Genomic DNA, 27,775 nt, shown 5'->3' with positions numbered 1-27,775 from the left:
TTCTGTACAGGAAACAGAAATGATTCGTTCACGCCTCGAGTCATCGGGTTCGAGTCGTTCGTTCATCACTTCACAGCCCCACTGCATTCAGCCTACGGGGCGGTCACGGGATAAACGAACGACTCGAACCCGAAGACTCGAGACGTGAACTAATCATTTCTGTTTTTAGCACACCTGGGTGACTAGGAACAGGAAATCGTTCAACCATGACTTCCTGTTTCACAGGGGTATAAATATGAGGTAACACGTAGACCAAATTCCCTTAGTCATTCATAACAATGGGTAAGACCAAGGAAAATAGCTGTGATGTGCGGCAAAAGGTTGTTGAGCTTCAAAAATGGGAAGCGGCTATAAGAAAATACCACAAAATTTCCACCATCAGGGTAATAATTAAGAAGTTCCAGTCAATTGGAAATGTTATGAATCAACCTGGAAGAGGACGTGTGTCTATATTGTCTCAACGCACTGTGAAGAGGATGGTTCGAGTGGCCAAAAAATCTCCAAGGATCACAGCTGGAGAATTGCTGAAGTTAGTTGAGTCTTGGGGTCAGAAAGTCTCCAAAACTACAATCTGAAGTCACCTACATCACCACAAGTTGTCTGGAAGGCTTTCAAGAAAAACAAACTTGAGCGTCTTCAGTTTGCCAGACACTACTGGAACTTCAAATGGGATCGGGTTCTATGGTTAGATGAAACCAAAATAAAGCTTTTTGGCAATAAACACCAGAGGTGGTTTTAGCACAGCAGGGAGGTAGCCATATGGAAAAGTACCTCATGCCCTCGGTTAAATAGGGTGGAGGCTCTTTAATGTTTTGGGGCTGTTTTTCTCCCAGAGGACCTGGACATTTTGTTAGGATACATCATGGACTATCAAATATCAACAGATATTAAATGAAAACCTGACTGCCTCTGCCAGAGAGCTTAAAATGGGCCGTGGTTGGATCTTCCAGCAGGACAATGATCCAAAACAGGCATCAAAATCAACACAAAAACACTTACTGACCACAAAATCAAGGTCTTGCCATGGCCATCCCAGTCCCCTGACTGGAAACCCATAGAAGACCTGTGGGGTGAACTGAAGAGGAGAGTCCACCAGAGTGGACCTCGAAATTTGAAGGTTCTGGAGAGATTCTGTATGGAGGAACGGTCTCAGATCCCTTTCCATGTATTCTCCAACCTCATCAGGCATTATAGGAGAAGACTCAGAGCTGTTATCTTGGCAAAGGGAGGTAGCGCAAAGTATTAACTAAAAGGGTGCCAAAAATTGTTGCACACCTATATTTAACAAAGATTTTTTAAATATAAACCTGTATTTTGTTTGCAATTGTTTGATATGATAGCAGAGAGCATGAGAGCAGAGTATTTTTGTGGGTTTTTTTTTTTTTTTTAACAAAAGCTCAAAAAGTTAAACAATAAAGGCAATTTTTCACCGCCTTCTTTGCTCATATATACCAAGGGTGCCAATATTAGTGGAGGGCACTGTAATCCACCTCCACTTTGTATCGGACCACATCACATCTGTTGTCTTTGCTTATCAGCTGTAACTGTAAGTCCTGTCATGTTTTATTCATTACCTATATATTGATATTGCGATCATTTTTGTGACATATCACTGGTATCATCAGTGCTTTTATTACACTGACTGTCTCCACTGTTACTCACAACCTGGACATTAAAATTGTTCATTTTTCAAAAAATTATTATGTTTTTAAAGGTGTCACTTCTTTTTATCCGGCACTCTTTGAGCAAACTCGGATATTGTGCTACAAGTATAAGGAAATGTTTTCAAGTATCACAATGCCCTCTTTTTGTAAACATTACCTATGCTTATCTCTTGATCTGTACTTACCAGTCCCTCCTTTCTTTCTGAAGGACATTAGGCTGCTCGTGTCCTCCCTCCATTTACAATCTCCGAGACTAATTCCAACTTATCTTCAACGTCTTATTCGTAGGTCCCCATAAAGAGTGTTTCTGTGCTCCTTAATAGATTAGGTTTTAGATTAGGTTCAAATGCCGTGCTTGTAAAACTGAGTACTGAAGATAACATCATCTTTGTGATGCTTTATTTGTAACACAAATAAAACTGTCATTCATAAAATCATCACAACAACTCAGTTACAACTAAGTACATTCATCAGACTACAAATCAACTCCGCACTCGTGACTTTAGTTAGCTCTCATGATCAGCTCAGTGTGATTTATTCAGACTTGATTTATGTTTTGTACACTTCACTTGCCCAATTGACTGATAACACTGTCCTCAGCCTTGGAGGGTGTTTAAGATACAAAACCATGAGTATGGTCAGCTGGAAAGCAACACCAAAGCCTTAGATCACAGTGCACAGATGTCAGGGAGTAAAGGCTGCCGTGACTCCAGCGGCCAGTGGCAGACTCGTGAAGAGATCGAAAGTTGAATGGAGTTCAGCTATTTCTCTATGGCACTTCCTATGAATCCAACCAGGGCCACGGATCAAAATACTGCTGCAAGTTAGCTGCTTTTAAAAAGTACCTCAAGCTCTGAATAAAAAAAGAAATGAGTTCTGGAGTCTGAGGCTTGAAAACACAACACAGCCATTGAACAGGCTGTGAGAGAGGATGGGTGCCCCAGAGATACCCATCAGCTTATCACACAGTCCAGACATCTGTGAAGAAAGTTGAGATAAGACAGAATTCTCTCATCTCAGTCTAGAGGCAGTTTTTTAAATGGAAATATCACTGTAAAAAATGTTGGTTTTTTTATATCATATTTGTTTCAGTTGTCTCTCAGTCACATAACGTTTTGTTATTTGATTTTTCCATTCCTGTATAATTTAAACAATAACATCCACTTTCTTTTTAATCAAATCATTTCAGACATGTCATATGATGGCTTGCTTCATACTGTAATTCAAAACAAGGAACTAATATATGAGAGATACGTGGAGGAATCAAGGCGTTTAAGTAGAATTTCCCTGAAAGTTAGGACATCTCACCACAACACAAGCTTCTTTATTCTGGGTTTCCATGTTTTTTTTGCTCTTTATTCCTCATTTGTTCTTTGTTTCACAAGGGAACCTTGAAGCTTCTTATGAAACTAGTTTATTTTTAATGAATTTTTATGGTGTAGAATTTGTCCTGTGGCAGAAAGTCTGTGGACAAGTTAAAAAAAGATTGTTACAAATTAAATTTGTTTAGGGTGTTCAGGGTAATTTGTTTAGGGTGTGTACTATGTGTTAGAATAATTCTGGAAATGTTTCAGGCCGTGTCCCGCAACACACTCCTGAGTGTGTATCATGGACTATAACCTGTCACAAAACAGTGGGAGGAGTAATGCAATTCACTCTCTGTATTTGTACACTTAATGCTCCAAATATCCATACACTGAAAGTAGAAGTCTTTCTTTTTATTGAAAGTCTTTCTTTTTATTGAATTAAATTCGTTAAATATTTGAATTAAATATGAACCCTACCATCAGTGGCTTAGTGGGTAGCACATTTGCCTCACACCTCCTGGGTTGGGAGCATTGTAGGCTGACTGGCATTTCCAAATTGTCCGTAATGTGTTAATGTGTGTGAGTGTGTGTGATTGTGGCCTGGGACGGGTTGGCACCCCATACCTCGTGCCCCGAGTTCCCTGGGATAGGCTCCAGGCTCCCCGCAACCCTGTGTAGGATAAGCTGTACAGAAAATGGATGGATAGATGGATGGATGAACCCTACCTTGCTCCTAGAAACACTTTGTGGAAAACAACCCAGAGGTAGAAATGCCGGCACTGTCGGCATGGTGTGTGAATCCTGGCTCTGAGAGTCCCTCAACCTCAGCTATATCACCCAAGATCATAACTGTGAAGACTGGGGTTTTTTTTTTTAAATCCCTCTCACAAAGATATTTTTGTTTCATTGTTTCAATCTGCTCACGATATGTATTTAGTTGGTTCTATTTCCCAAAATATAAACAAACTTGTGGCCTAATTGAAACCACCAAGCAGTTACCAAGGATGAATGGGTAAACAATGTAAATGCATTTAAGGAACAAGGAACATCTTCCTTTGTCTCTTGACAGCTTCAAATCTGACCACTTACTTGTGCCTACAAGAAAGTAAAAACCTCCTGCTTGTGTGCCACCTTTTTATATTTGTATCTATTTAGAACACATTATCTGTTCATTTGAAATAATGTATTTCTATTTGGTTACATCCCTACAGTACAGAAGTGAATCATACACTGTTATCTGACATACACACATACATACAAACACCCACACATATACACTCACTGGAGCACCTATATTCCTGTTCATTCATGCAATTATGCATTCAGCCAGTCATGTGGCAGCAGCGCAATGCATAACGACTGGAAAAACACTGCAATGTCTTTTTCGAAACTGGACTTTGTCTAGTTTCGGTGAATCTGTGCCCACTGTAGCCTCAGATTCCTGTTCTTGACCGACACGAGCCGAACCTGATATGGTCTTCTGCTGTTGTAGCTCGTCCACCTCAATGTTTGGCGTGCGGTGCATTCTGAGCTACTTTTCTGCTCCCTACACTTGTAAATAGAGGTTATTTGAGTTTCTGTAGCATTCCTGTCAGCTTGAAACAGACTGGTCTCCAAGCACTTTCCACCTGCTTCACTGGATGTTTTTTTTGGTTTTCACACCATTCTATGTAAATCCTTGTGTGTGAAAATGGCAGGAGATACAGTAAGCAGAAATACTCAAACCAGCCTGTCATTAGTCATGCCACAGTCAAAGTCACTGTGTTCGACTGAAGTCACTCTGAAGTTTGATCTGAATATTAACTGGAGCTCTTGACCTGTATATGCATGATTTTATGCATTGGGCTGCTGCCACATTACATGAAGCAAAGGGGTACAGGTATTCTTATTAAAGTTACTGGTGAGTGTAGTGACAGAGAGAAAAACCTCTATAAATGACTTGGTTGTATTGTGTTGTGTGTATATGTGCTGTGTGTATTTGTGTGTGTGTATGTGTGTGTTTGTATGTGTGTGTACTGTCTGTGCATTATTAGCCCTCAGGCAACACAGTAATATGAAGCAGCAAATGAAACACACTCTTACCTGGCTATCGATGCCAGCCAAAGTGTGATTGGTGTTATAGAGTGAATAGGTCATTTGGTAGACGCCATCGTTGGTTTCACTGTTTCCATAGAAACCCACTCCTACTGCAGAACTGAGAGAGAAAAAAAGGTACATTTTCTAACAAAGGCTTTTCCAATTTTTTTCACATGTTGTGTACTGAAATTTTTACACGATAAGCTAACTGTTAAGTTCTTGTATACAATCCCTTTACAAAAAAAGAATCCTCATATTCAAACTGAAGAAAATATTGTAGAACTGTAACATTTACATTTACGTCACTTGGCAGACGCCCTTATCCAGAGCGACTTAAATTTATCTAATTTATACAACCGAGCAGTTGAAGGTTAAGGGCCTTGCCCAAGGGTCCAACTGTGGTAGCTTGAACTCCTGACCTTCTGATTAGTAACACAGAGCCTTTAACCACTGAGCCAACACACTTAATACTGATAAAGCTCGTTTTAGTCATACAATAACATAGCTGGCTCTACATGTTCTCCAAGACATTCACATTAGCATAACTGGTCATTTGTAATAAAGAATAGGTCTGTCTTTTATGTCTCTGCTGGATATACTTAGGCAACTCTACTACAGTTATGTTCATCCACCTGTGGATCATAAAGCACAAGGTCCACCACAGACTGAACTACAGTATCAAGGCACAAACCCAACTACCTGTAAGATTTAATGTCTGCATGAAATCTGGTCGGGCGCACGGTGGCTTAGTGGTTCGCCTCACAGCTCCAGGGTCTGGGGTTTGATTCCCGCCAGGGCCATGTGTGTGCGGAGTTTGCATGTTCTCCCCATGCTGCGGGGTTTCCTCCGGGTACTCTGGTTTCCTCCCCCAGTCCAAAGACATGCATGGTAGGCTGATTGGCGTGTCTAAAGTGTATGAATGGGTGTGTGAGTGTGTATGTGAGTGTGCCCTGCGATGGACTGGCACCCTGTCCAGGGTGTACCCCGCCTTTTGCCCGATGCTCCCTGGGATAGGCTCCAGGTTCCCCCGTGACCCTGAAAAGGAGTAAGCGGTAGAAGATGGATGGATGGATGGATGGATGAAATCTGGTCTCGGTGTGGTCTTAGTCTTTCTCATCCTGCTCTATCCTTCCATGCTCTTTGGTGCCTCTCGCTGCTTCTGTGTATTACTTTTGGAGAAGATGCTATCTCTCAAAACTGTGAAAAAAACTGATTACTAGATTAACCTCTCCTACTATTGGAAAAGTATTGCCTGTTGAATCACAACATACCTCAGAGGCACTGAGATGGCACTTAAAATTCTCTTTTCTTCTTTTTCTAATCAAATAAATTCTAAAATACATTCAGAGGTCCTTCCCAGAAGCCATATCCTCAATGGATAAATATCACCCCGCGCCTTCAATTATTACTCGTTGTCCCTTGCTACCCGAAAGCTACCCGCGCATTCGCATGACTGATGACATCATTTTGTGTATCTAGGGGGTCTAGCACTTAACTTGGTGGCACAAGTAATAAGCAGATTCTCACGTGCAACCACTATGAATCACATCACTGGTACGGTTTTCACAAAAAAGGACAGGGGAAGGTGGTCGTTCATGAATTACTTTTAATGGGTGTAGATAATATTTACTCTGACCAGCACGGTTTCAGTGTGGTATGCATACTAATCGAAATCTAGAACTAACCATGCCCTATTATAGTAACTGTGTTTCCCATCACAAAATGTTACCAAATCAAGGAAGAGAAGTCACTGTAAAACATTTCCCTGTAACTTACAGGCATCAGAGTTCCAGGCAAATAGTGTGATTCATCTTTACAGCTTCTGTACTGTAATGTTTATTCACAGTAATGACGCACTGTACTGCAAAACATATTGATAGCAAAGAATTACTGTAAATTATATAGTCCCAGTTAATTTTATTTTATCATAAATAAGTTTGAAAGAGGCAAATTAAAAAAAAAATAAATGTATGTAATTATCCAATCAGCCAATCATGTGTCAGGAGCGCAATGCATAAAATCAGATACAGGTTAGGGTTAGGGGTTAGGGTTAGGGTTAGGGCTAACCCTAACCCTAACCCTAGCTTCAATTCATTTCAAACATCAGAATGGGGAAAATTTGATCTCGGTGACTTTGACCGTAGCATAGTTGTTGGTGCCTGATTTGAGTATTTCAGAAACTGCTGAGCTCCTAGAATTTCACGCATAACAGTCTCTGCAATTTACGCAGAATGGTGCGGAAACACCAGGTAGGTAGCAGCAGTTCTGTAGATGGAAATGCCTTGTTAATCAGAGAGGCCAGAGAAGAATGGCCAGACTAGTCTGAGTTGACAGGCAGTCTACTGTAATTCAGATAAACACTCTTCACAACCATGGAGAAAAGGATCTCAGAATGTATAACACAGTTTACTTTGAGGTGGCGAGCTACAACAGCAGAAGACCACATCGGGGTCCGCTCGTGTCGGTCAAGAACAGGAATCCGGGCTACAATGGGCACAGGTTCACCAAAACTAGACAAAAACCAGTTTAAAAAAAGATCGTGCAATGTTTTTCCAATCGTTATGCATTGCGATGCTGCCACATGACTGACAGTGTATCTTAATATAACAATAGTAAACAGGTACACCATTGTGAACGAGCGAAAATGAAACTGAACAAATAGAAACCTTTTGAAAAACCGCTAGACACCCGTCCATACCACAAACAGACACGTTACAATGACATAACCACAAAGACACAAAAACAAACTTTTGTCGGTTTCACACTGTTAAGTAAAAATGTGGTTTAAAGTCGCAGATAACATAAACACAGGACATCCATGAGAGGACAATGGAGACTGAACAGATGGACCATGCAGCCCTGCTGTTAGATCTCCTCCGCAAAGTGGGTGGGAGCAGCAAGAGAAGTCCTCTGCCTGTTACATATCCTCTCACAGGGAGCGGTGTGTGTGTGTGTGTATGTGTGCGTGTGTGTGTGTGTAGACGACCATCCTGTCTCTGTAGCCTCCTAATCATGATGGATGTCACATTCTCGCTGTGTCTAAGCCACCTTCAGCCTGTGCTAGTGAGTTCTCCATATTCACTGCTTCTCCCTCAGCCAACAGTGAAAGAGTTTCATTACATTACCTCTCGCTTAAAGCCTGCACATTTCCCTAAGTAATTCAATTAGCAGTTACTGGGAATATGAATAGATGGGAAATTGGGAAACGAGTCGTCTGGGCCTGTGTTCATGCGTTCATGTGTTCAGTAAATGTTCATGAACACAACGAAGAAAGTAAAAGTGCCTAAACTGTATGTCCTTACACTAAGCCGCTGTTTGGTTTTTGGAGGGCAGCACAAGATCAGAGGCTTCAGAAAAGTCCTCGTTTCCTGCAGCTGGGCTTTCAGCCATCTCTGCACATAATGGGTTTGGTTATATCATCAGAGCTCTGAGGGCAGCTAACTCACCACTCCCTGGACCTCTCTGTCCTGCAGCTACAGAGATAATAAGAAATTAGCAAGGAATTAGGATGAATATGTAATGAGGCTTCACGTGTATAGAAAAACACTAAGAACACCAATGCAAAATTTCACATTTAAACTCCAGAACCGTTTAGTCTCGTAAGAGCAGAAAGGATATACTATATTATACTATACTTTAGGTTTGCTTCACTAAACCTGATGTCTGTCTAACACACCTTTAGCATTGGTTCATTTACTGTCAAGATTAAAGTTGTAATGCTTAGATTACATCAATTACATATGAAAAATTAAAAGATATGGATTTTTATATTCTTAATGTATCCTGAATGTGTTTAAACTACTGGATAAAAATAGGTTGTCTGCAAGAAAAAAAGCAACATCCTCATGTCTCATCCCCATCTTACAATAAAGGCTGGTTTGTTTTTATTAATTTTTTTACACACTATACATACAATGCCTTACTGTTTCCTGCCCCGCCCGTTTGTTTGATGGACAGCTAAGAACCTCCCACTGTTCTGAAACACTATAAAATGCATGAGGCTTTCCGTAGTTCGTTAGGGAAGGTGCATATAAACCATATAAACCGAACACAATATAAACCATGCTTTAGTTTCTTCCGGTGTCATGATATGGTTGCGAGAGATAGAGACCCTCTTTGCTAAGCAGCATCACGCTGCGGCACTTAACACCACAAGGAGCTCTGTGTTCAGAGGTAGAATGTTAACTGCAGTAAGATTCTTTCAGAAATCTGTCACAAGATTAAGTCGAACCCTCCGCAATTCAATTAGGCACTTTGTCAAAACTCGGTGTAACGTGGAAAACCCCGTAATGCAAGCAGTCTGTTGAAACCGTTATGAGATTCTGGTTTGATATTATTAGAGCTGTAAAGAAATGGTGACTGCTAGTAAGGAAGGAAAACCGTAATAGTCAGGGGAGTTTCAAGAATCGCCTGCGCATGAACCACAAGAGAAACTGACCTCTGTAGATCTCTGCTGATGTCTTTCTGAGTACTACTCAAACCAAGGACATTGTGTCCTCACTTAATTCCAGTCACCACTTCTCCTAGGGGGGGAACCTTAGGCATTTTTATGGTTTGTGTATTCAGACACACCTATTAAATTGCCAAGCGCTATCCAGGTCCAGTGCAGGTATAATATGGGACGTTTTTTTTTTTTTTTCTTCATCTTTGACTATTTTAGTTTGCAGTACTGGGCGTAGTGAATCATAAGTCTGGAGGAGGCTATTCCATCAAAGTGACAGCTGCAGCCCTGGTGCATGATACTCTGTATAAGAGTAGGAGTACAGAAGCTCACTGTTCCCACATTAGACCTAATCCTCAGAAATAAGCAAATAAGATAAGCAAAGATTGAGAGGTTCAAATGAGATGTTAGCCAGAACATTTGGTTTAAAACCGAATCTTTCCCACTTTCCTACAAATGACTGCAGCATTGCAAATTCATCCCTTAGCACAATTATCTCCTTATCCTTACGAATACTGTACATAAATATCCATCCGCTGGCCCAGATGACATTTCACAGGTTAATGTTTTATCCTCCCCCTCATTATTATCATCCTCACTAATTTTCTCAACAAGTAAAAAAGGGCATTGCAGGTCTTACTGCATCTTTATACGCCAAAACTGAACACTAATCTACAGCTGACACTCATGACCCTATAACTAAAATATTCATCTTCAAGCACAGACAAATCCACACATTCTGTGAACATATGAATTCAGTTACTGTGCTGCTGTCCAACTCTGTAGCATTTTTGCATTTTCAGCATTACGTTTTCATACAAAAAGAACAGAACCAGAAGTACCACCTCATATAAAGGTCTATATGAAATTGATGCATTATTGCAGACTATACTTAGCTAATATCTAAATGTTTGTTTTCTCTCAAATACTATTCACTTAATATCACAGCATGGTTGAATGCTCGAATCTGATTGGTCAGAAGGTGTTGACTGATTTCCTGTAACAGCAGCTCTGACAATAGTAACAGCTGTAATTTAATATCACAGGTTTACAGTGTGTTAATGCACCTATTCTAATATGTTGTTGTTTCGATAGAAACAACTCATTTACAGAGACTTGTGTCGAAGACACTAATAAACAAATGTGTTATTTAATGAATATTAAACACATTAATAAAAACATAATAAGATATGGTGAAGCTTTCTGTAAGGAGACTTTCAACTAGGGCTGTACTAACGATTATTTTCATAACAGATTAGTTGGCCGATTATTTTTCGATTAATCGGGGGGGGGGGGGGGGGGCGCAAACTTCCAGCACCATTTTTTCATTTATTTAAAATAAAATCCACAAACTGAGTGTTACAAACATAAACTTACGACTAAAACTTTACCAATTATATAAGACTGAAAAGAACACAATACACACACACACACCAGAATATATATTGTTAATTGAGGACTGTGCTTTTTTTTGCATCTCTAAAGTAATACATAAATAATTAAATTTTATTGTTGGTATGATATTTAATTTGACTCTCTGAATTATCTTTTGTTTGTTTTATCCATCAATGTGACACTTGAACTTGTCTACCACTCATAGGTTTTTGCAACTTATCATCCATCCATCCATCCATCTTCAACCGCTTACTCCTTTTCCGGGTCGCAGGGGAACCTGGAGCCTAACCCAGGGAGCATCGGGCACAAGGCGGGGTACACCCTGGACAGGGTGCCAGTCCATCGCAGGGGCAACTTATCATTTCATTTGTAAATAAATTTAAAATAAATCCATCAATGAACGATCGTCAGCTCAGCTAACGTGATATTTGTGAATGCACAGGAATAACCAAAGTGATTCATTTTAAAACATCTCATCTGAATATATTTTGATTCATTTAACAAAAAAATATATATACTTTATTATTATTATTACTGACCACTAGGGTCCACGGAAACACTGCACTAGACGGTAGAGTACATTGTGTACAGTGTAAGTGTATATTGCATCATTTGGGACACAACTTTAGTATTTACACTCCGATGCGTGTTTTTGGAACAGAATTAACGTAATGAGTAAACGCGCTGCGCGCAGACCAACTAGTCGATAGTGAGATTCGTTGACAACGACTTTCATACTCGATTATTATCGATTTTATCGATTAGTTGTTGCAGCTCTATTTTTGACAATTTTGTAACAGTCTGTAATTATTCCTCCACAGGACCGTCCACATACCGTTGTTTTGTGATCACGACAAGCTACATCTTATTTATTTCAAGAAAGAGGAAAAAGCTGGCTGGTGAGAGAATGTTTATAGCTGTTATAAGGTAAGTGATAACAGGAACAAACATGTAAAGTTACATGTAAATATAAACATTTAAAAGGTATAATGTGTTCTTCATTAAAAAATAAAAAATTGTAATCATTGGCAAATTGATGTGCTTTAATATAGAATTCAATTTGTGCCAATATACAATGAGAAAGAAGAAAAACACTCTGAAATTGAAAACAGTGAACCCAGTGGCAAAAATTAATCCTAGTCTTCAAATACACAGCATTCTTTGTTAACAGTTTTCTAAGCTTCGTTTTCGCTAAGCGTGGTTTACGAATGCGCTGCCAGAGTTTTCATTTACGCTTTCAAAGTTTTCGCTTACGCTCTGGCACGAATCTCACGAGTGAGCGGGTTTAACAGCGCTTTAGTCTCATTGGCTTCAAACAGTTCACTGTTTTCAGTTTCAGAGGGTTTTTCTTCTTTTTCATTGTATATTATTTGTTTTGTTCACTTCTTGAAAAGTTACCTTCAATATTTTTGGCACAAATCTAATCCCATACTTTAAAAGGGAAAAAAAAAAACTTTGTGCCGTGTTGTGATGGGAAAATAAATAATCTTATAAATAATGGCCGTCAGCGTCACGTCACAACATCTCACTGTTGATTATTTTCCTATAATGATTTGTTTTTTACTTCAATTCTGATTTTCCTATAATACATACCACATACGAGGGAAAATATCTCTGACCCATGTGCCTGGGACAAGCAGATTATGTATCCGGGCTATCTGTACATTGAGAAGCAGCTAAGTGACAGCTCAGCACACTCCTAGGGTTTTGATATATTTCTTGGTGAGGTGACAAACTTGAGGTTTGAGTCCTGCCACTTGCTTCACTACAGACATCAACTGAGGTGCACATTGAATTGTGATGTATTTGGATGCAAGCGTTTTATACACACATTTCTTTGTGTATTTCTACCATTTCAGAGAATTTGGGATTTGTCCAGCTCTGTAGTCATGTATCCGAGCCTTCTTTCCTTCACATACCCTTACAAAGTGAGACAGATTTACTTACCATATGACCAGGCCCGTGATCACGGCGGCCCATGTGACACAGCAAGTGTCAGGCCTCTTGGTCTCCTCTGCCTCTTTCCTACGCCAGAAGCACAGGCAACTTAAATAGATACCCAGCAGCAACAGGCTCAAGCCCAGGCCCGTAGCTGCCATGCAAGCCAGAAAGATCAGAGACTACAAAAAAACAGCACACCACACACACACACACACACACACACACACCACACACACACATACACACAGTTATCAGCTGTTTGAGAAGACATATTTAACAGGTTACATGTGATTAATGCTGCATGTGTGTGTGTGTGTGTGTTTTAAGGATGACTAGAGAGCACTTTCACAATATTATGGAAACCTATATGCATTGAGGCAAAGGAGAAATGATCAGAAGATCACTCAAAACGGAGAGTCATGTGATAACATGAGCAAAGTAAAATAGTTCTACGGTCCTGTGACCTCTGAGTTACTGCACCCTGAAGGAGCGGTGCACAAAAGACAGAGCGATGAAGCAAATTCAGAAAATAAGCGAGGAGAAACCTCTGATTAGGAGCCTGCAGCCACAGTATCCATTCGATCAGACTAAACTATAAAACAATTACCGAGTGATAGCACATCTGAATGGAAGTCTTTTATACCGGGCTGTGAATTCCTCTAATGTCAATTACATCACACTCCTGCTATTACACCAGCACATAGCAGCACTAATAAAGCAGCTCAGGCTGCATGATAAAAAATTATTATTATTTTTTTTTTTTAAACTCTGCTGATATTGGAAATGGAGTCGCTTGCAAAATTATTCCAACACCTTGATATTTTGAGAGTTTTGCAAATGGCATGCACATTTTGAACAAATAATATTTTCTTACTTACCAGGTTAAGCTTTTTTAGTTTGTATCCATATTAAATGCATTCTATTAAATGCAACATGTTTTTAGTTTTTGTCAAAGTATGTAACAAGCTGATTGACAAGCTGCTATCAATATTCAACAAGAGGCATCATAATTGCCTGATGATTTTAGTCATTATATCAAGCAGGGCATGATGCATTTTGGGATCAAAATAACTATCACAAAGGGGTACGATGGATGTATCACTGGGACTCAAACTAAAGGGGCTTTCACGCTGGCAGTCTAGTCCGAAACAGAGCGTGGTTTGCATGAAAATTTGATAAGGTGACAGCTGTCCTGTGGACCAGGAAGCGCACTGCGGTACCAAACCCGAGTTACTACCTGTAGGAAATGGTCCGAGTTTGGTTGCGCTGGAACTGTGCCGCGATTCCCGTGAATGTGAACGCCACTCGTACTCGGGTTCACACTTGTTCAGGAAGTAAAGTAACCTGCGCATGTTTTTTAGCCGATGACGACATCATTTGTCCACAAAATACGTGTACCATGAGAGGCAGAGGAACGTCGGGGGACATAGAAGAGGTCCACTGCTGCTCATAATAGGGTTGACATGATACCATTAACCTATCGTACGATACCATACCAGCTGAAGTATCATGATACCAAGTAGTATCACTATACCATGCAACATTGCGTTAAATCATAATTCAAATCTATAAAATTAACCAAGTTTACAGAAATACATTGATATAAATGAAAACAGACAAACCAGATTTTCCTCTCAATACATTATTAATGGGAATGAATAACTTGCTATTGGAAAAACTGATGAACAATCATACAAGCAACTAATTAAATATGCCACATATTTCATCTTTTGTTTCCTAGAGCAATGAAATCATACAAATGGAAATTGTCCTCAGAGTACTAAGAATGAACAGAACATCAGGAATAAATAACTGAATTTGGAAATGAACTCACTCACGATCAAATACGGCTAATTTGTCAGGCTTCGCACAGATGCTTCATAATGAAATTCCAGGACTTTCAGGGACCTTTCAAGCACTATTTATTTATTTAATTGTTTGTTTGTTTTCAAGGACCATACAAGCGATGTCATTCAAACATATTCGTTATATATATATATACACACACACACACACACATCTCACAACCAATTTACATATGGTGCCTTTTCCAGCCATGCTGGACTAAATTTCCATTTCCCAGGCATTGCTTCGTCTTCACCATAATGTCAGTGTGACTGACAAGAGCACTGCTGCCAACAACTTTCAATGGAAAATTGCTAGACGTCGCTAGATGATTCCACCCGCTAATTAACATATTCATTATGTCATCATGTCGTATTGGTCTCTTGCATTATGCTTAGTGTCAGGCCTTTACATCTGTTTGACAACAGCTGTGCTGTGATTTCGGCTATATGTAAAATGATCACTCAGAGAGAAAGTTAGAAGTGAATGATTGTGCTGCTCCTCTCTGCCCCTCACTGAACAGAGTAGCCGCAGAGAGAGGTGTGTCTGCAGCGGGAAAGCTTGACCTCGCGCTCGCGGGGCAGCACTGGCCACTCTCTTCTACGGAATGTAGTTAACGTTTGCCCAAAAAGTCGCTAGATTTGTCACTAGGTACTTTTGGGAGGGGAAAAAAAGTGGTCTGAGAAGTGGACCGGAGCTGTCTCTGTCACAATGAGTGAGTAAATGGGCATTTTCAATGCTTGTGCTATTTTCTTAAAGCCACTTGCCATTCTGTGAAGCTCAACAACCTTTTGCTGCACATCACAGCTATATTCCGTGGTATTACCCATTGTTATGAATGACTAAGTGAATTTGGCCTATGTGTTACCTCATATTTATACCCCTGTGAAACAAGATGTCATGGCTGAACACTTTCCTGTCCCTAGTCACCCGGGTGTACTAAAAAAAAAAAGTAAAATATCACTGGGAATATACTTCAAATATACTTCTCAAATGAATTCATAGGGGTGCCAATAATTGTTGCACACCTATATTTAACAAATAATTTTTTTGATAAACCTGTGTTTTGTTTGCATTTTTTTTGTATCCATGAGAGCATGGATATCAAACAATTGTAGAGGGCGCTGTAAGTCTGAAACCAGATCAATGCTGTTGGGGGGGATTGGGGGGGTCAGGGGGATTTATGGGCGCCGGGAACAATCACACTCGAATTCAGACCGCAGTAAATGTGCCCAGTGTGAAACCCACCTTAGAGAGCTATCCACAGAACCACAGAAGCACAGTCTATGTACCTAAATCCTTTAAATTAGCAGTTATCAAACCACTGATTAAAAAACTTGACATTGACCCTTGCCAGATGTCAAAATATAGGTCTGTAGGGACTGTCGAGCCTCCCCTTTATCTCCAAGATTTATAAAAGTTTGTAGCACAGCAGCTAGGCTCAGTACAGAAACAGTGCAGTTTAAAATGGTAAATGACCTACTACAGGCCTCTGCTCACGGTTGTCTCCATGCTGGTGTTGTTTGACCATAGTGCAATTTCTAATAACATAGATGACAATACTCTTCTACATAGACTAAATCATTATCGCTTTTTAAATGTAATGCCGACTTCTCTGTGCATAAAATTATTCTTTTTTTTTTACAATAATATAATTTTCATTTTGACATTATAGCATACAGTTATGGATGAGTAATAATTTAAAATCCAACTATCCAGTGTCACTCAGAAGAGGATTTGTTCCCTTTTCAGTCAGGTTCTTCTCAAGATTTCCTCCTCATGTTGTTTCAGGGAGTTTTTCCTTGCCGCTGTCAGAGGTGCCTTCTTCATTAGGGATCTAAATCTTCACTATATTGCCCAAGGTTTGTGCACATCTCATTATCATACCCATATGTGCTTGTTGAACATCCTTTTCCAGATTTAGTCCCTCTTTGCTGTTATAATAACATTCACTCTTATGAGAAGGCTTCCACTAGATTTTGGCACATGGCTCTGGGGATTCGTGCTCATTCAGCTGCAAGAGCATTAGCAAGGTCTAGGGTCTCCATTCCAGTTCATCCCAAAGGTGTTCAGTGGCGTTGAGGTCAGGTCTCTGTGCAGGCCACTCGAGGTCTTCCACGCCAACCCTGTCTTCATGGAGCTCGCTTTGTGCACAGGGGTAGTGTCATGCTGGAACAGGTTTGGGCCTCTTACTTGCAGTGAAGGGAAATTGAAATGCTTTAGGGAACTAGTTTAGGGAAGACCCAAATCCAGTATGGGTGTGAAGGTCAGGTATCTACAGTATCCACAGTATCTACAGTATTTACATCTATAGTATATCTGGATTTCTGTAAAGCTGATTTGTGACCATTTCCATTGTTAAAAGTAAAAATAAAATTGAACTGAAGTGAATAGCATGAAGAAAAACAAATCCAACGATGCAGGATATTTACAAAGTAACATTTTCAAAGCCCACGATGTGGTCCTAGACTGGAAAACATGACTGTGCAGCTGGATATCTGAAACAAACAAACATGCACCCTGACACCTCTATTGAGCTATTTACCCTATTGTTATCAGAGGCCAGGTTTATTGTCTCAGAAGACATGCTGTGTGTAAATCACAATAAACATAACACACACTGTTTCGTTTTAAGATGCCTCACTGGAGACATCCGTTCTTAACAAAAACAGTGCGTGGCTATAACTTGTTAACATGAGGGAATGAGATCATTGACCACAATGACTTTACCTTCCTTGTTCCTATTTTTTTTTTTACTAAGCTGTGAGCTCACATTTAATTTTAGTAACAACCGAGGTTTCATACCTTATTTACACTCACCTGCCTCTTTAATACAAACTAGATTAGTTTGAGCTGACAGGAAGACTATAGTAGCTCATACAACTACGCTTTATAAGAGTGGTGAGCTGAAAAGCATCTCAGAATGCACAACATGCCAAATCTTGGGGCAGATGAGCTACACCAGCAGAAGACCCATCCGATTCTACTCCTGTCAGCTATGGTGGCCACAGGTTCACTGAAACTGGACATCTGAATACTGCAAACACATCCAGTCTTTATGCAATGAACCATGTTTTTCCATGGTTTTCATTACATTACATTACAGATGCCCTTATCCAGAGCGGCTTACCTATAAAATTTTCAAATTTATACAGCTGAGCAAATTTGAGCATTGATTGCTCTAGGACCCAGCAGTGACAGCTTGGCAGTGCTGGGATTTAAACTCACGACCTTCCAATCAGTCTTAACCATTGAACTACCACTGACCAGGCTCTCCAGTTTCCTCCATTTCCTCAAAGCTCACAGGTGTATAATGGGCTAAACTGACCCTAGGAAATTGCCACTACAACCCTGACCAGGATAAAAGGGCTAGTGAAAATGAATGAATGGATATGGTTTTAATCTGTCATGTTCATGCAGAAATCGTCGCTGGACTACATTTCCCACTAGCCCCAGCAGTTCACGTGCCTCAATCAGCCTCACCTGTGTCAGACCCTGTTTTTCTACCTCTTATTGTCTAGCTTCTGTTGTGTTTGTGTGTTGCCGAGTGTACCTTAGTTCAACTCTTAGTATATGTATTTTTGCCTTGTGTCTCCTGATCTGGTTTATGTTTTCGAGTTTTGCATTTCCTTAATGAAAATCTGCACTTGCATCCGCCTCTGTTACGTGACATCATCCAAAGCTGAATCTCAAACAGTCCTTAAAAATTTTTTAAATAAAATAAACATCATGTTTAAATGAGAGAGTTTGAAACAAAAATGAAAACAATTATGAGATTAAGAGGTAAATAAAAATGAAAGACTTTCTCTTCTCTTGTGATGTTCATTTCCGTTATTTAGTTTGGTAATTAATACAAATAAATGTTACAAGTAGACACGCATTGAAGTGAAACTGAAGTCATGCTGCAAGACAGTTTGGTAAAGATTAAATCAATTTTACTAGCGAAAAATTATTTTTTAGTGTTTGAGGAATCAAAAAGGAAAAAAATCCTGCACACTAACAGTACTTGCACACGTATCAAAAATAAAGCTTTATTCACAACGTTTTGGTTCCATGACCTTCATCTGGCATATACAAACAATCTACTCAACACGATCTCATTTACAATCAACACATGACCAATCACTGCAATGATCCATCATTACCAGTCGCAATCAGTGATGTAATACATCATTGTAACCACAGCATCACATAAAAGGGTTACAGGAAAAATTTACATATTATATAGACATAAACAAATAAATATAACTATATAGCATCACATTATACAATGCTTAATCGTTCATGCCCATAGGTGATAAAGTCTGAAGAGTAACAATCCCAAATAACTCATGTCTGTAACAACATTTCTACATCACCTGTCTCGGTGCCACATTCACTTTATCAATACCACAAAAGCGTAAGGAGGAAACATCATGACTCAAAGAAAGAAAATGGACCGTGACAGGATAATTAACATCCTTTCTTCTAATAGAACTCTTATGTTCACTAATTCTTTGTTTTAGTTGGTGTGAGGTTTTCCCAACATGACTGAGACCGCAAGGGCAAGACATCATGAGTGGAAGCACAAGTAATGAACGAATTAATTCTATATTATTTACCAGTTCTTGGATGACATAAAAAGGGATGTTTTGAATGTATTACTGCACTGAGCACAATTACCACATTGATCATTTCCATTCTGTATAGGACTAAGTAATCTCTGAGATGGACAATAGATATCACTCAGAAACCAGGCATGTGCTAAATAATCTCTCAAATTTTTAGCCTGTTTGTATACAATAAGCGGAGGGTGTTGAAAAAGAGCACTTAACTCGGGATCAGAAGACAAGTGCCAATGCTTGCAAAATTTATCTTATCAAATAAGACTTGGATTAATAAGTAATAAAAGTAAAATAATGTTTTCTTTTCAAACTTTTTTGTCTTCTTTTTCAACAACTCAGAACGAGTCTTTTGAAAAGATGTATTAAAAGCTTCATCGACCCATTCGGACGGGTAACCCCTATCTAAAAAATTATTTTTCATGATTTTCCATTTCTCGATGAAGTCTAAATCAGATTGTTTGTATATGCCTGATGAAGGTCATGGGACTGAAACGTTGTGAATAAAGCTATTTTTAATACATGTACAAGTACTGTTAGTGTGCAGGAGTTTTTCCTTGTTGATTTTTGACTTGGTTGTGTCTTTTGTGTCTATCTGTCACCTGCAGGTGTGCAAAAATAGTTTGTTGGTCGAGTGTTTGAGGAATAAAAGTAATTTGTTTTGCTCCCTCCCTTCTGTGTGTATTGTAGAAATGTATTAAAATACCAGACTGACAATAACATCACATTCAAGTGTAAGGACAAGGGGTTTGTATTCAAGCCAGCTGTCTGCCAAAAGTGGAATCGATTGTAGTATAATACAGCATAAATCAACAAGTTGCTCTACAAAAGGACTAATGCTATCGGATTTCTTTCACAGCTTCGGTGTGCTGTTGTGGGAGCAATTTTGAGCTCCAACACAGTGTTAACTGCACTTACAGTCCGATCGCGCCTTTCTCTTCAAGGATCTACTTTACTGACATGCTTACAAGAATCAGCAACTCTTGAGCGTATGTGAGTGGGGAAGGGGTATGATGACAACACATTAAAACCTATCTAAACAACACCATTACAGGGAGATCTGGGTGAAAATGCACACACAAACACCAACAAAAACACAGAGAGAGACAGTATATAGAGAAAGGGCATAACAAAGATTAAAAACCACCCAAAGACTTGTGGTTATAAACCTTAGCGTCAACTACAGGGTGTCTCAAAAGTCTCTATAGAAAGGGGAAATTAACACAATTTTTCTCAGAGCTGCTGTTAGAGAAAATTAATCAACACTTCCTGACCAAACAGAACTGTGGTATATGAGTATATGTATCAAGTTAAAGCAAATAGACTTGTGCATGTTTATAAGTAAATGTGTCTAGTGACTGCCCATGTACAGTGTATAAGCTTTAAGGAAAAGGCTTAAAATGCCTTAATGTAAAGCAGCAGCCTACTGTATAAGATGGATTAGTGGAAAGCTTCATGCATGTACAGTAAAGCTCTGCTTTATAGTGAGATTCAGTTCTCATTCTTCTTGGAAGCAGACCGTTTTCTATGATAAATTACTTCTGAGAGAAATTGGACGTTGCTAGGTAGCTGTATTGCAGTAATGCAACATTAAATTAACTTCAATATATAATTTGTCCAAAAATAGAATTTACACCATGCATACTATTTTCTCTAACCTTAACCATACGTGATGAACTACAACACGTTTGGTGAAGTCTGCACTTGTTTTGCATGGGACACTAATGTAATAAACAAGTAGTGGAAGATTTTGGGTGACAGACTTGCTCTGGTGCGACATTAAAGACGCAAATACTGAACACCAAAAATGTCATAGCTAATCTATTCTTTTGATGCACACTAACCATCACAATCATATTTGCTTTTTGAACAGTTCCTTCCAGAGTTTGTGCCTCCAAAACCCCTAACCCACCAACCCACCTGCTGATATAATAAACTCCAATCTTTACGGAAGGCTTTGTGCGTTATTTTGGAGCATGGCTGTGTGAATTTGTGCCCATTCAGCCACAAGAGCATTAGTGAGGTCAGGTACTGATGTCAGGTGAGGAGGCCGGCACACAGCCAGTGTTCCAGTTCTTCCCAAAGGTGTTCATTGGGGTTGAGGTCAGGGCTCTGTGCAGGCCACTCGAGTTCTTCCACACCAACTTTCGCAAACCATGTCTTCATGGAGCTCGCTTTGTGTACAGAGGTATTATCGTGCTGGAACACGTTTGGTCTCAAGCTCTTAGTTGCATTGGAGGAAAATTGTAATACTACAACATACAAAGACACTCTACACAACTGTGTGCTTCCAACTTTCAGCAACAGTTTGGGGAAGAACCACACATGAACCACGTATAGGAGTGACGGTCAGGTATTCACATACCTATGGCCATATAGTGTGTGGATTTTCCTTTAAATATTTTGTCTATTCAGTACTATCTGCTCTTTGTCATCTGACACGGTTTATGACCTGTGATGTAGTGGTGCGTGCTTGTTGTTTTGGTACAGCAATGCTTAGTTATTTGGAATGCCTTCTTTTTTTATTTCCGTCCCAGATACCGAAGAGGATGACTCAATGTTTATTCCCATATAAACATAAATATGGCCTGGGGTTAGGGTTAACAGCTTGCGCAAATCTAGGACCAGCCTCTTACTTTTCTTCTTAAGGCAAGACACTACACGTAGAAATTTTTGGTCACGTTTATTTCCTTCCGATTTTTTATAAATTGCTTCTATAACATTTCTCAAACTGTAGTAATAAAAGTACTCCATTGTAGTAATAAAAAACTACAGTGATCATTTGCCTGTTTGTGTACACTGCTTTATCCTGAAGCAGACTTGAAGCTCCGCCCACTTTGCTCAACTACATCATGTCTTATATCCCTGAAAAGCTTATTTCCTGATATTTATATGTCAATTTAAGTGCCATTATGATATACATGCATTCATAATCATCGGTGTAACACATTAAACCACCTTGTATATATATATATATAATATATATATATATATATATATATATATATATATATATATATATATGTATATTCAAAACCAAAAATCTTTCTAGATGACCTAAATACATGAAATGTTGCCTCCGTTCCTATTCCATAGTGATTCCCCAAAATGTTGATTATGGTTGGATTTACATGAGATTTTATACTGTTTTGTTAGCTGAACAACGAAGAAAAGATTTTCCAGCAAACTTTTCTGTGTCCTCACACTAAGTAAGATTCTAATTCCAACTTCATACAAAAATACTAGACATTTTATGAAGCATGCAAATGTATGCATATTTAATTAGACAACGCTTCATTTGCATAAACGTTCCAGTGCAACAAAAATAAATAAATAAATACTTGCAAGAATTTAAGAAAGAAAATAAAATGTGCATCTGTAATGGATGTGAATGTAAATGAACAGAGGAGCTACAGAACTCCTTTGCTTCGAGATGTCCATGTTTTCCAATATCTAAAATACCCAAGTAAAGGAAATTATTTCTGTGTCCTTACTTTCAAACAAAAAAAAAAATAGTAAGAACACACGTGAAGCTATTTTTATTTTACAGATGAAAAAAAAAAGTTGGCCTGAAAGCCCAGTTACTGAGGCAGGCAGGCAGTCACGCGCTCTCTCCTGAGACCCAGTGAAACCAGAACGTGCTTCATTTTACTGAAAAATAACCACTTAGCTAAATTCTGTCACATTCACCATACTTTTAATTAATGTGTGAAGTAAATAGATATTAAACTGACCTGGTGGTAGTTTACTTCCCCCGGTTTAAAGGCACTATCAACTGCTTGGAAATGGAAATTAACGTGTGGGAAGTTGTGAAGCCAGTAAGTCCACCACGGGGCGACGTAGTCTTGTCGAGCGGACGCCATCCTGACTAAACAAATCCTCACTCTACACTTTTAAACGAGTTCAAAACGAACACAACGGGGAGGTATATGCTCTCGGGTATATCAAAGTCGTGGGAAACGCTGCCTAAACGCATTTCCTCTTTTTAACATAATACTTAGAGCAGCTAGACTCGGGCGACATCCGTTATCCCATGGCTCCTCAGAGCGCTTGTTGTTTAATGACTCGACTCGGCGATCAGTGAACTTGGCTCAGGACCACCTGCCTGCTCCGCGCGCGTGCCGTGGCCGATGTTAACGCGCATGCGCAAGAGGAAGAGCATGTCGGACAACTCTTTAGCGTTATTATTAAAATGTTCATGTTAATGGTTTGGTCATATCCATGTCATACGGTGTCATATCTGTGATTCTGCGCCACTCTGCTTTTATTATTATTATTTTTTTAAGTTTTATTTTCATCCAAGAAAATTATTTTGAAGAATGTTTGAAGCAGGACTGTTTTGCCAGTTATTTAAATAGATTTTATAAACTCCTACATTCATTTCTAAACAAAATAATTATGTTTTGCTTGTTAGAAGGTAAGAAATTCATTAAACAATTTCTTTAAATTAAGAGCAAAGCTAATAAGCTAATTGGGAGCCGAAAGAGTCGAGTCATATTGAACTGAGCCAAATAATCTGACTCACTGAAAAGTGTGTGTGTGTGTGTGTGTGTGTGTGTGTGTGTGTGTGTGTGTGTGTTGTAATGGTCCTAGTGTATGTTGCTTTAAGACCCATGTTTGGGGTTTTTCCAGGCCCTGCACTCAATGTGACTGTGATTGAACGCGTTAGTCTACACCATTTTGTTCTTTTGTTTGTAAAATATAGATTAATCTTTTAACAGTAACCTGTGTCGTGTGGTAACCTGTGTGTGTGTGTGTGTGTGTGTGTGTGTGCCATCCAAGGTTTATTCATACCTCACACCTAGTATTCAGGTCGATAGGCTCTTGAACCCCCATGACCATGACCAAGATAAAGCAGTTACTAAATATGTATAAATGAATCAATAAATAAATATCTGTGTTATCCCATTAGGCATTGCCTTTATTATTGCTCAATACATTCTAACACTCAAGGGACTTGGTCAGAGTACCAACTGTAATGATTTTTATTAACATGAGTGTCATATGATTTATAAATTATGCATGAGTTACATAAGAATAATCACTCTATCAGAGATGCAATTTGATGCCAGAGTAGGGGTAGCAAAGTTGATTTCAAGGATGCCGATTAACTCCATGCACCATCTTTATGGCTTTACCACCGTTCAGACATTATTATTTTTTTCGATTTGAACGAACACATAAAGTGTTCAGTACAATCATGCAGTGCTTATCTAAGCACAGCTGGGCTTTTATAAATATTCTAGGAGTTCATAAAACATCATTTTTTTTTTTGTTTTTTGTTTTTTTTTTTAATGTAGAGCATAGCCAAGCAGGAAGTCTAGCATATTTGAAATACACTGCAAGTTTTAAAGGACGCTGTGTGAGATTGCATCGCAAAAGACCGATTTATTGTATCCAGGTCACGTTGAGTCTCAACGGATCAGGGTATTAGGCCATATCAAAATCCATCCCGTATGCTGTCTCACAGATATGGAGCTCTTATTGCTAGAGGGACTGAAATGCTGCCTTTAGGCAGGTTATCAAAGAACAGAGTATGCATAAATAAATGAACTGACCTTCATATAAAATGAACAGGACATTGATCATGTTATTTAAAATCCATTTGACCTCTATGAGGTCACCCATATAACCTTTCCTTGCACTCATTCTTATCTTACGCTTGTCACAAGGTTTGCATTCATGGAGCCTGCTCCTTTGTGCAGCATCCCTGTTTTTGTCTAGCATGGCGTCCCATGGTCCTGAAGACACAACTGTCTATTTCACCCCACTGTATAAACATACAGTAATAACACATATTTACTTGAGTATTTGTAGTATAAACTGCACATCCAGTCCATTTCTTCTCTTCATCCTCTTTCCAGTCATGCTGTTTTCTGATATTATTCACATGTCGACTGTTTTCTTTTAAAAATGAACTATGCAAGATTATAATTCATCCCAACTCACTTGCTGGCGTAATTACAGGTAATTAGTTACATCAGGGGTGTCACTTTGAGCATCATGGCCCAACATGCACCAGACATTTTGTTTCTGTGCAATTAAGTAATTATATATATAAAACATCATTTTAGGTAGGAAGGTACTATAGTGCATTAACATTACAGCTATAACCAAGAAAGGTTGTGCAATTAATAATTAATAATCCAATGAAAGCCGAAATGTGTGCCCACCTCCAGAATGGAGCTGAAATCTCCCACAGGTTCTGAGTACAGTCATGCTGAGTGACAGATGAGCTTGGAAGTGAAAGAAATCCCAGGCATCTGGAGTCAAAGTAATGAGATTTGAGCACAGGTAAACAAAAGCTAATAATACAAAATTACAACCAATAGAGTGGGAAAATCAAAGCCTGTAAAATCGACCCAGTTCCTCTTCATAAACTTATTTTCCTCTGGTGGAAAGCTAGTCTGCATGACTCATGGTAGATCATTTAAACAGACTTGGTGCCTGAAGTATATGATCATCTTGAATGCCCAGGCAGGACATCAGATAAATTATGAGTGCCGCTGACCCCATGGACAAGGTTGTTCAAGGTTGACATCTGCTGGACAGAATAGGCAGTTCAAACGATTATGACCAGGGTCCATTACTGAATTATACAGGGTGGCCCAAAAGTGCCTACATCAGTGGATGTTTGTGGACGTCGACTTCTCGGTTGGTCCGCAACACTTCCTGTCTTTTTCAATTTGTTAATAAGTTTGGCGGCAGTGTACGTGTGGTGTGCTTGCCATGTTTCCTGATAAAGTTCATCGCAACATTGCAGCAGCTTCTCGATCCAGCCACGAGAATTATTTCAATACATTCTTCTTTTATCAAAGGCATTCTTAATGACTATCTGAAAAAAAAGAATTTATATATATATTTCAACTACGTATGAAATGATTTTTGGTAGACATTTTGCTAATAAATGTTCATTTCCCTGTGATCATTTTGCTAGAAAGTGTTAATTTCCCCGTATGTATGGAGACTTTTGGGACATCCTGTAGTACATGTGAAACAGTATCTTCAGTATCACCCTGTAGCAATGGGACATAGAGCTCCACTTTTCCCTCTGAAATTTGAAAGAGTTAAATAAACCTAACATTTTAAAATGAATCTTAATTATTAATTCATTTCTCATTCTGGATATCAAAAAAGTGTTCTTTAGCACATGGGTTATTTACTGTATTTTATCTTCTAAATTGTTTTGCACTTGCCAAACTGTGTATGTTTTTGTACTCTAGTGTTTTTCCATTGCGCTCACTGTCAGACACTATATGTTCCTTTTTCATTCATAAAAAGTTGTGAAGGAAATGTATGTGATAAAAAGGACAGAGCTGTAGTCATCGGCTTTGTCTGCTTTCAAGGTCATCAGTCATCACAGTAATATTATCAACATGAGCCCACTGAATTTCAAATATCGGTTGGTGAACCCCTACAGAGACTGTGTCCCTCTCTGTCCTTGACTTGCCACACACCTTCTAGCTGATGTATATATTAGGTGGAATGGACTGTGTTTTCCAGTCACTGTATATAGTGTAAGCTTCAGAATCAGAAATCCCACTCATACTGTATATGGCTCATTGATATACATACAGTATATAAGTTACATGGATCATTAAGCTAAATGAGCTAGTATTATTCATTTTTTAAAAATGTTAATTTCTTTCTTTTGTCTTTTTTATTCAAATGAGGGCACACTTCAAATGCACTGGAAATATTTTGGGCTAACTCAGGTACCTAAATCCTATGTGTTCTGTAAGGAATAAAACACAATGGGAAATGCTGTTATAGGAAAATAATCCACTGTGGGGTGCTGTGAAGTGAAGTTAATTTTTTTTATTTAAACAGCAAATATTTTATTCCTCTTATAACTCATCAATTACAAATGCAATTACAATTATTAATTGATTAATGAATGTCATGTCACATCATACTTTTTAACCATTTATAGTTACATTTAATGTTGTGAAACGCCCGTGATGCAGGTTAGTTCCTGTTATCACTTATATTATAACAGCAATAAACATTGAGTCGAGCACCAGCCTCCTAGAAACCAGAAAGAGCAAAGTCCTTTGTTCTGAAGACTCTCCCATGGTGGAAAACTTACTGTTACAACACGCTGACACTGAAGACCCCTTCCATAAATGTTAAACAGACATCTACTTAGAGAAAACAGCACCATATTAGCGATAATTAGTTTTTCTTTGTTAAATAACAACACATATTTTTAACAATTCATTACAAATTGTAATGAAATTTGTGGAAATGGATGCAAATACAAGTTCACTGGCAAACAAATCCAAATTGAGAGGTAGAATCATAGTCAAAAAAACATACAATGGGTCACATGATGTGCAAATTGTACAAACATGGCAAAACCAAAACCAGAGTCCGTGCGAGATGGGTGTGCAGTGTTCCTCGGCCATGTTGGTAGGCCGAGATGTGTCCTGGGTGAGTTCTCCTGACAGTATGTACATAATCCACCAGACAAGTTGCTGTGAACTAGTTATTACTATAAAAAAT

At 38.9% G+C, this 27,775-nt stretch overlaps 1 protein-coding gene across 4 annotated transcripts in view; it reads right to left on the bottom strand.

Moving 5' to 3' along the window:
• The window catches only part of ttyh2l (tweety homolog 2, like), a 49,500-nt gene extending 26,192 nt beyond the window's left edge, over nucleotides 1-23,308 (bottom strand). For 2 of the 4 annotated variants that reach the window (XM_053612350.1, XM_053612361.1), the window contains exons 1-3: nucleotides 23,005-23,308; nucleotides 12,831-13,003; nucleotides 5,054-5,165 (exon numbers count right to left, since the gene is read on the bottom strand). In XM_053612350.1, coding sequence (XP_053468325.1) covers nucleotides 5,054-5,165; nucleotides 12,831-13,003; nucleotides 23,005-23,133 — 414 coding nt within the window. In that variant the 5' untranslated portion in view covers nucleotides 23,134-23,308. Of the gene's footprint in view, nucleotides 1-5,053; nucleotides 5,166-5,746; nucleotides 5,787-12,830; nucleotides 13,004-23,004 lie in introns of those variants that run through there. The other 2 variants (XM_053612368.1, XM_053612379.1) reach the window with 2 other exon arrangements.
• Between the last annotated feature and the right edge of the window lie 4,467 nt (nucleotides 23,309-27,775).

Source organism: Ictalurus furcatus, chromosome 2 (assembly GCF_023375685.1).
Source record: "Ictalurus furcatus strain D&B chromosome 2, Billie_1.0, whole genome shotgun sequence".
Taxonomy (NCBI): Eukaryota; Metazoa; Chordata; class Actinopteri; order Siluriformes; family Ictaluridae; genus Ictalurus; species Ictalurus furcatus.
The sequence above is the reverse complement of the archived record's forward strand: the minus strand, read 5'-3'. Positions and strand labels throughout refer to the sequence as shown.